Genomic DNA, 10,851 nt, shown 5'->3' on the forward strand with positions numbered 1-10,851 from the left:
GTAGTTGTGAAGCAAATTTTCCAAACACAATTGTAGCAAATTTTAGGCCTTCAAATAGTCCACCGAGAAGTTACAACTTTAGGAGTTCGCAATGTGTTTAAAAAGGCAGGAATAGAAGATACTACTTAACATTCTGTTTTTTCTTGCTTTCAATTAGAGTCACTCTAGCACTCGAGTCCAAAGATCACAGGCCACATGTGCATTAATAAAAGAAATTTCACTTCAATATTAATACTTACGTAAGTGTCTTGGGAACAGATTGATCGATGATCGTAAAAAGTGCTCATATATGATATGATAACCATTAATCGATTAGGATGCTAATCACGGAATCGCCGGAAAACATCAATACTATACCAAGCCCAAGGTGTGCTTTTTTATAACGGTATGCACCCGCGATCTTTGGAGTTCACAATGTATATGTCGCCTTGAATTGTCCCACTGCATGTTTGGTGAACTCTGTCCGAGTTCACCGAATATGCTAGTTCAAAACTCTGACAGAGTTCACCGAATATGTTAGTTCCAAACTTTGACAGAGTTCACCGAATATGCTAGTTCACAACTCTGGCAGAGTTCGAAACTCTGACAGAGTTCAAAACTCCGACAGAGTTCACCAAAGTGTGACAAGAGGTGTTAACTATTCTTTGTTCACCTTGAAAAAAGTTTCAACTCTTTGCAGCTTATGCTTCACATTTACAGAGACTACCTAATGCAGAACCTCGACACCACCACAATGACGTAGCTGGGATTCGGGGATTTCTTCCCATCTTAATTCTTAAATCAATTAATTCAACCTGAGTATCCTAATTAATTCAACCAACCACAGTTAAATACTCGAGTTGGAAGTGGCTTTGAGGAGTAACCAACTACCATGGGTTGGAACTAGAACTGGCTCAAGTTCAGGAGAGTTTGGGTTGAGTGCTAAGTCAAATTGATAATCGAAAATCAAACCAATTAAACAAAACCCAAATTGATAATCGAAAATCAAACGAATTAAACAAATTAAATAATGAAAGTACTTGATAATTGAATCGATAATCGAAATGAGCATACCTTAATTAAACAATTGATAATCGATAATTGAAGAGAGAGAGAGTTCCAGAAGCTTGGTTGCTGGAGTGGAGAAGAAGAAGACCGAGAGAGAGAGTTCTTCTCCAATTTCATGTTTTTCCCTTATTTCGTTTTTTCGATTTTGAAATATTACAAAATTTTGAAATTTCAGAGTTTTTGAGTGAATTAGATCATCAGAGCTTAAGAAGAGATCGAACGGTTCAGGAGAAGTGTGAGATAAGAGTGGCACAATAAGAATGGCACTCTAGCCTAACAGATATATATATATATATATATATATATATATATATATATATATATATATATATATATATATATATATAAGCTTTTAGGTATTGGTCATAATAAAAACAATGGAAAAGAATGGAGAGTAGGAGACAATAGACACAAAAAGTGTATGTCAAAATGTGATAGCCTTGTTCTAGAATTCTCCCTTTTCTCTTCTAAACTTAATGACGGATAAATTGTTTTTCTTTCTACATGTAATTGACATCATATCTTGTTAACCACTAGGGTTTGCCCGTGCCGTTCGGCACTGAACCACTCGTCGCGCCTTCGGCGCCAGAAAACCCAATCAAGGCCGGCCTAATTTCCTATTATCTATAAGCCGTATATGAGCTAGCCCAGTGTTTAAGTCCAGCCGTAATTGTTGACTTTCTTGATTGATCCGATGGATACTGAGTGTTTTAACAAAATTGCACAAGCCCCTACATCACTTGGATTCGCCATGTCATATTTTGTTAAAAAAGATTTTGAGCCGTTAGATAGGGCCTTTCGGCCCCACAATCGCTCTGTTTTTTGTTAGATAGATGAGTCATATATGCGACATGCTGAGTTTGCTTTGTGGAAGCAGCTTTTTTGTTTCTATGCAATTTTTCCAAACAATCAAATGCAGTTAGTGAGATAGGTAATTATATCATATAGGATTATCCAATATCTTTTCCAATACAGTTATGTAACTTGTATCCTAGATGGCTAGAATGTAACTTGTATTCAATATGGCTAGAATTGTGTTAGCAAGTTAAGAGTACTAGCGAGCTTTAAGTGCTTGGCCTCCAAGCAGTCTAGGACAACTAACTGACTCCGTCTATAACTTCAGGCTCTAAAGCACGGACGCACCAACCCATGGGCTGTGTCCGTGTCGGATGCGAACACAGCATGGATGCGCGTCGGACGGGTCAACATGGTCATGGTCAACGAAACTGGACGCGGGTCAAGATGCAGTCCGTACACGGGTCAACATGGTCAGGATGCAGATTTTGACCCAAAAAAATAAAAAAATAAATCAAAATAATATTAGAAAACTCAATTTTTTTATTTTTTGTTTTGTTAAGACTTATGACATGTTTTTAAAGTTTGATTAGGAAATATTAAACTTAATTTTGTGGTTATTTATCTTTAATAGTTTTGAATTTATGAATGTTGATACATTTAATTTAGTTTTTAATGTTCAATTTATATAAAATAAAATTATAAATATTAATTAATTTCAGCGTCCTTTACTACGTCCGCATCCTACCTTTTTGAGATATAACCGAGTCGCCGCGTCTATGTCCACGTTCGCGTGGTCGCTTGAATGTCCGCGTCCGCGCAACATAGACTTCAGGATATAGATGCTGACCGAGATCCTAATTGTAACAAATTATACTGTGTATGGGCCGGTGGATCTAAATTAATCCAGAGGTCGCATGGAAATGAGCATATGCATTATGATATCATGTGTTACTAGTTTATTGGTCGTATCACTTCTACCAGTAAACTACCTTCGGGGTTTGATTCCATCACTGGATACTCAAGTAGAAAATCTTTGGTTTAGTTTAATCAAATTAATTTTTATTTTCTACTCCTTGTCTTTCACTTTCTTATTTTTCATGTCCCTATTGAGGCACAACATAATTTTTTACATAGAATAAGCAAATCACCACCTGCGCTTCTGGAAGAGCTTCCTACTTTGTTCATCTGTCCCTATCTAGTTCTTTTAGGTTTTAAAATGTTCGTGATTATAATTTGTCATACTTGTGCCAAAATCCCGAAAACCTTTTAGAGGGGTACGGTAAAGGACTGGTTGGGCTCATCTTGCATAAACACTAGAAACGTACAAATATAAACTATAAAACAATGAACACTTCAAAGTTCCAGTTGAAATCATATTTGCATATGATGAAATGAAACAAATCGAGTGGAAAAGAAATTACCGAACAAATATTCAATTATTGCTGAGAAAGAAAAAAGAAAAAACAGAGACTGATGTTATAAATATTCAATTAAACGGACATTATTCAAATACAAAGTTCAATTATTTCGACAACATAAAAGAATTATAAATCCTCTCTTCAAAATTCAAATACAAAGTTCAATTATTTTCGACAACATCAAAGTTCAATCCTCTACAAAATGTATGATGAAAGAATCTCAAAAAAGTAACAGAAAATACAGAAGAATCAAAATAAGTAGACGGAAACTGTAAACCACACAAAACTCTGCTCTCTCAAGTCTCTACAACAATAGAGCTAAGGCAACAGACAATATTGTGACTGAGAAACCCGTAACCACAACTCCTGGTGCAGAGTTAGAAGGGGGTCCACCTGCTGCCGGGGGCGGGGCCATGGAAGTAGTGGGTGGAGTGGCAGAGCTTGATGGTGGCATGGCGATGCTTGGTGGAGGAGACAAAGTTGGAGTTCTAGTAGGAGGTGGTAAAGTTGGAGTTCTAGTAGGTGGTGATACTGTTGCACCCACTACGTTGATGGATAACTTTTGGCCTGCTGCGCAGTGACCTTGGACGCTGCAGAAGTAGTATTGAAGACCTTGAGTTGTAAGAGTGACTGTTACTGGGCTTGTAGTTGGAACTGGTCCAATGGGGCTGCTTGCATCGCAAGCATCATAAGCTGTCCGTGTTACTGTTGCGACATCATGCCTCGCGCTTGCAAAGTTGAAAACTGAAGAGAAACACCATTCAAATTAGATAGAAAAAGAAATAAAACAACAACAAAACAAAAAACAAGAATGTACATCAATAAAACTGCTGTCTGTGGTGAGAACGAAGTGTTTGTGTTTATGCGAAGATGTGTTCTTACCTAGAGTGTCGTTAACTCTAAAAGTTTGTCGAGAAGCCCAGGAAGAGTAGAAAGTAGGATCAGCAAGAGGGACGGCCCAGCCTGAGGCGTCTCCGACAATATGTGTTGTTTGGGCTGATGTGCAGTGTAACAAAGAAATTGCCACAAACAAGAAACCAACAAGCCTATTCATGCTGCAAGCTGCCATCTCTTTCAATCTATAGGTTTAATGAGTTTCTTGCTCTTGTGTTCGCAGGTCGTCCCTAGCTCTTTCTGTTTCTTGATGATAGATTTAGAATAGAGGATGGTTAGTGTGGAGATGAATACTTTGGGCTTCTCACTTATATAGAAAATAAACAAAGACTCAGTACTTAAATCAAGTTTATGGTTGTTGGAGTTGAGATGGCAGGCGAGGCATTTTGATTTCTGAATGACCACATTATTATAGAGGAATTGTTCCATACTTTGACTTCCAACTCCCAGACATACGCGTGGGTCCATTCAAAACCAAAACACCCAAAAGTCATCTAATTTGTGCTGAAAGGGCTTCTCAAGTAGTCATATATATGAATTAGCTAATACAATTACTATCTTGAGGACTGGCAAAAGGCATTGATTTAATGTTTATGGCTTCACTCTAGCACATCGTAGAATGAGGCTCCTTTTAGACATTTAGCCATTTAGGTTTACAAGTAAAGAACAAAAGAAATTCGGGCACAAAAGTTCTACGAGAGTAGAGAGCGATCCTACCTACCAAAACATATGTTGCTTTCTTCGTTGAAATTGAGGATTCTGAGCGTGGAAAATTCAAGATGATCATGTCAAGCAGGCTATTTCTACACCTAGTTTATAACTAATTATTGGTAGAACCGGAGAAGATTCCACTTTGCACTCCCAAATGTCTGTTATTGTTGGAAGCTACGTCATTTCAATGTCGCTACTCTGGGCAAATAATGAAAAAAGGGGCTTTTACTGCATCAATATGTTGTGTTTGATATTCTCTAAAAATGCATAAATGATATTAATGATGTAGGCCAATGTTAGTTGTTTTAGGAATCCAATTATTCAATCAAACAAATTATCAATTATCTCAAAACCTAATATTATCATTCTCCAATTATTCTTCATTTTTTTCAATCTTAATTTTTTATTCTTCTAAACTCTTCAATCTCCTTCGTTCTTTTCTTCTATCAAGGATATTTGTATCTTTTTTTCCAAATCTAAACTCTTGATCCCCATCAATAATTGCCCTACTTTGGGTCTTCCCCAAGCAGAATGTTGTATATTGGAAGGTATTGAAGTCGCAATCTAAGGATGATTACATCTTTGTGTGGAATCAGATTCCAGGGTAGGAGTCATGTCTTTTGGATCAGGTGCAATCCCATGTCGCAAAAACACATGGTCTGTTGGATTATCTTGTCTGTCTTCTTTTCTGAAAAATGTTTTCTCATAAATAAATATACTAGTTTCGCCCATATATCCAAAGAGTTAGGTTTCTGATTAGACAACCAAATGGACGCTTTTCCTCCAAGCATGAACGAGAATAACCTGAACTTTAACTTGCTCATCTGAAGTGCCTGGGTGGTTAAACGTTGTGCTAATTTGTGTTAACTGCTGTAGATGATCATAAGGATGCTCACTATATATCTAAACCGTGATACATCGTTAACATGTTGAAAACGTTAGGTGGAATGCGAAAATCGCATGTAACTCTGTTAAGAACAATGCATGATGGAGGACCATCTTGCAACGCGGTGTAGTAATCCGAGAGAGCTGAGGCTTCTCTCCTTGGATTACTTCTTTAGCCATTGCTAGAAATGGCTCAGGAACTATCGTAGAAACATTTTGTTTACTTCAAAGAACGTACTTCCTATTTCGATATGTAGCTTATGGTGGTTTGTTTTTCACAACTAACCTGAGCGTAGGTGCATACGGCGTCAAGCTATATAGGAGACTACTCTAGATGCGAGCAATTCAAATGGTGCTTAAAGAACATAAATTCGTTTGTGTGCTTTTGGAATTTGCAAAGTTTTGTTGGTATGTAGATTTGACAATGATGATAAGCACCCAAAACTATAATATAAAAGAAAGATATACCATTTTGGTTAATTATGTGTTTAATAATCGTGAAATAATTGTATTTTGCTTTTTACAAATTGGAGCAATCAACGCGTACAAATGAGGATAAAAAAATTATTAATTTGAATAGTGTGTCTACATGAAGCATTAGATTTATCCCACGTGAAGCCCAACTAAAGCCCAAGGATTCAAACGGGAAGAACATGATCAAATACCGAAAAAACATTAAATGAAGCATGTATCCGCTAGACACGGACTCCAATAGATGAATTGAACCATCGAGAATGATTTTGAGTTAATAGGCGGGACTTTGTAAAAAGTCAACTTTTGGAATAATCGAAGCATGAGGGTCCCATTATGCGGACCCACGAAATTGGTGACCAAGCTAATACGTCAAGCTTTTGCACAAGTCAAGTTGCATTGAAATGAATCAAAGACTTTTTATGCATAACTTGACACAAAAAGTCATCAAATTTGATGAGGTGGCATGAAAGTTTGATTTTGGAGACAAAGTCTTGATTAGTTGGATGCAAATTAAGCTTTGGGCTTGATTAGGTGTAAAATGATTAAGCTTTGGCAACAAAGTCTTAATTGGTTGGTAAAATGATGTGGTGGCATGGAAAAAATCAAATGGACATTAAAGGATGCGGTTGAGAGTTGAAAATTCATTAGAATGAAAGAAAATGAGCACTCTCATTTTCTATAAAAAGAAGGCTTCACTTTTGGACCCACCACTGATCGAAGCATGAGGGTCCCATTATGCGGACCCACAGAAATTGGTGACCAAGCTAATACGTCAAGCTTTTGCACAAGTCAAGTTGCATTGAAATGAATCAAAGACTTTTATGCATAACTTGACACAAAAGTCATCAAATTTGATGAGGTGGCATGAAAGTTTGATTTTGGAGACAAAGTCTTGATTAGGTGGATGCAAATTAAGCTTTGGGCTTGATTAGGTGTAAAATGATTAAGCTTTGGCAACAAAGTCTTAATTGGTTGGCAAATGATGTGGTGGCATGGAAAAAAATCAAATGGACATTAAAGGATGCAGTTGAGAGTTGAAAATTCACGTAGAATGAAAGAAAATGAGCACTCTCATTTTCTATAAAAAGAAGGCTTCACTTTTGGACCCACCACTGATCGAAGCATGAGGGTCCCATTATGCGGACCCACAGAAATTGGTGACCAAGCTAATACGTCAAGCTTTTGCACAAGTCAAGTTGCATTGAAATGAATCAAAGACTTTTATGCATAACTTGACACAAAAGTCATCAAATTTGATGAGGTGGCATGAAAGTTTGATTTTGGAGACAAAGTCTTGATTAGGTGGATGCAAATTAAGCTTTGGGCTTGATTAGGTGTAAAATGATTAAGCTTTGGCAACAAAGTCTTAATTGGTTGGCAAATGATGTGGTGGCATGGAAAAAAATCAAATGGACATTAAAGGATGCAGTTGAGAAGAATGAAAGAAAATGAGCACTCTCATTTTCTATAAAAAGAAGGCTTCACTTTTGGACCCACCACTGATCGAAGCATGAGGGTCCCATTATGCGGACTCACAAAAATTGGTGACCAAGCTAATACGTCAAGCTTTTGCACAAGTCAAGTTGCATTGAAATGAATCAAAGACTTTTATGCATAACTTGACACAAAAGTCATCAAATTTGATGAGGTGGCATGAAAGTTTGATTTTGGAGACAAAGTCTTGATTAGGTGGATGCAAATTAAGCTTTGGGCTTGATTAGGTGTAAAATGATTAAGCTTTGGCAACAAAGTCTTAATTGGTTGGCAAATGATGTGGTGGCATGGAAAAAAATCAAATGGACATTAAAGGATGCAGTTGAGAGTTGAAAATTCACGTAGAATGAAAGAAAATGAGCACTCTCATTTTCTATAAAAAGAAGGCTTCATGATCAAGACACAACTTTTGCTCCTTAGTTAAGTTTTGTTATGGAGTTAAAAGTTTTCATATTTGTATTTTTTGTAGTTTTGTTTAAGTTAATCTTGTAATGTATTTTCAAATTGTAGTTGATAATAAAAATCATTTCTAACATAAAGTAGAATATGTTTTTCACTTAATATATTTCACATTCTTATATCATGATAAGTTGATTTAGGAAGATGAGCTAAAAACTCTCCACTTATAGTTCTCTCTATTTCTCTTGTTAATATTAGTACTTGCATAGCAAGTAACTTAGTAAGTAGGTTAAAATCAAAAGTAAAATCTTGCTCCCATAAGTTCCTCCTATAGAAATTTCCGTTTGGTTTTCAATTTGAGTTCTAGCCTTTAGGTTTGGAATGAAACCCTCACTTCAAGTATATTGAAACGTGCATGTGAGCGAGGTATTTGAACGGGCGTATTCGAGTGTGTGTGAAAACTTATATTTTTACATATGCAAAAGTGTGATTATCAATTGGCGCCGCTGCAGGGGAGTCCATAGCAAAACTTTCACAACTCAACACCTTACAAAGCAACACTCCACAAAGCTCATCATTTCACACACTTCATTCACGCACAGAGCAGCTACACAACACCATACACACATACATCTACTTCAACACACTCACTGCATTCACCTTATGCACCACACACTCACAAACAAATTTTTCAGAAAGCTAGTAGGTATCATAGAATCACCTAGCAGTAGCAGCAAGCATAAGGACAAGGAATCTATTAGATGCCACAAGCAGTAGTGCACATTGACATCAATACTACCTCACGAGTCACGATGCCTCCAATAGTTGCAACTAGTTATTAAATATTCACAAAAGATCGAAAGCCAAACACTAGAAAGCTCTTGTTGCACACAATTGGAAGCAGTAGCAGCACCTTGTAGTAGCACCACTAGCATATACACCTACCTACTTCACGATACCAACACCCACCACCACAGCACAACTACCACTTCACACAGAGAAGAACAACCTCGACAGATGCAAGTTTAACCACCAACTTTCACAAATCAACCACCACCAAACAAAGTCCCACTATCTTCACCACCAACGCCATCAATCACCAAGAACAATTTTCTACACGACTGTCACCACTGTCTCAAACTAGCACCACCCAACACATCCTTCATCAGGCTTCAGCATACCCACAACAAGCATCAATTAGTATCAATTTACAACACCATCATTTCATTATTCACCATTGTCTCCACCCAACTCCAATCCAGTTGCAGCAGCAGTACCTTCAATAAAAGGAAATTGTCACACCCCGAATTTCGACAAAATAAAAAAAACAATATTTATTTCTGACTCTTCGATTTTCGAGGTGTGATGCACTCTCAAAGTCCAAAACAACCTATAAAAAAGTTTCAAATAAACAAAAGTTCTCTTCATTACAAAAATTCACAAATATGATTAAGTTACAAATTTTCTTTCAACAACTCTTTAATTATAATTACAAATGAAAATACAAAAATATTGTCTCAACTGAAAGTCTATTGCACCTCAAGGGAAAACAAAACATATCATGTAATGCGACGTTAACGCAAACCACAAGCAGCAACCAACTGTCTTCAACACTAATCTTGTTAAGACTTATCAACTGGGTTCATTTTATGAACATACCCGATAAGCAAACATGCAAATCAGGTCAGCATTATAAACAATGCTAGTATGAGTAGCCCTAAAATACAAAATATATTTATACATATATATACACAATCCATAAGGCAGTTAGTTCTTCCACCGAGGCGCCTTAACTTCCAACGAATAATACAACATTTTTAAATACAATAATTAAGGTAGGTAGTTCCTCCACTGAGACGCCTTAGCTTCCAATTCAATAATAATAAGGCATTTAGTTCCTCCACTGAAGCACCTTAGCTTTAAACCGTACTAAATCAACTGGGTCATAGTTCGGTGTTTGGGTTGCAAGGTACGCCAAGCTATCAGCGTGGTGATTCTCGTCTATAAGAAAGTGTTGTATGGTGACTTTTTTGAAAGATGGTAATAATTGATCGACAACTTGAAGGTATTTAGAAAGGTTTCCTTCATTAATGGTATACTCATGAGCGACCTGGCGAACGACCAGTTGTGAATCGCTAAAGACCTTGAGCTCCTGAACATCGAGCTTTAAAGCCATCCAGAGTCCCATAATGAGGGCTTCGTTCTCCGCTTCATTGTTGGAGGTCGCAAAATCGATGCGAACTGACTTTTCTATCATGGAGCCATCTGGTGTCTCAAGTCCATGTGTTTAGGGGCCATTTGCTTTTTAGGTTGGCATCTGAGTTTGATTAAAACTCCATTCAGTGTCCACTAAATCTATAGGTGCTATTTTATAGCTGATTTGACTCAAGCACATTCTTGCCCAATATAACCTTGAAGCTGAGACCCTACTTTGAGGCACATGTAGTGGTGGTGGAGAGTACAATATAAACTTATTTCAGAGGCCTAACTAGGGTGGTAATAACTTTCAAGACAATTATTGGAGACAGAACGCTGGACCCCCAGGTTCTCAAAATCAAAGTTATATTCCACAGACAAGTCAAGCTTCACAGTTGGTTCCTCAACAACAATTATACTCTCAACAGAATTCCAATACGAGTGAGTATCTAATAATAGAATAACCAAACTAAAACTTACTCTATACTTACACTGGTATAAGCCAAATCATAGAGTGGGTCACACCTGCATAAAT

At 37.1% G+C, this 10,851-nt stretch overlaps 1 protein-coding gene across 1 annotated transcript; it reads right to left on the reverse strand.

Moving 5' to 3' along the window:
- Positions 1-3,316: 3,316 nt before the first annotated feature.
- Positions 3,317-4,540, reverse strand: LOC147510220 (cucumber peeling cupredoxin-like). Its single transcript, XM_086602244.1, has 2 exons — positions 4,146-4,540; positions 3,317-4,007 (listed from the first exon to the last, which is right to left on the reverse strand). Exons 1-2 carry the CDS (start codon positions 4,330-4,332, stop codon positions 3,568-3,570), a joined length of 627 nt encoding a protein of 208 aa, XP_086458370.1. The 5' UTR covers positions 4,333-4,540; the 3' UTR covers positions 3,317-3,567.
- Positions 4,541-10,851: the final 6,311 nt, after the last annotated feature.

Source organism: Coptis chinensis, chromosome 3, assembly GCF_015680905.1.
Source record: "Coptis chinensis isolate HL-2020 chromosome 3, ASM1568090v1, whole genome shotgun sequence".
NCBI lineage: Eukaryota > Viridiplantae > Streptophyta > Magnoliopsida > Ranunculales > Ranunculaceae > Coptis > Coptis chinensis.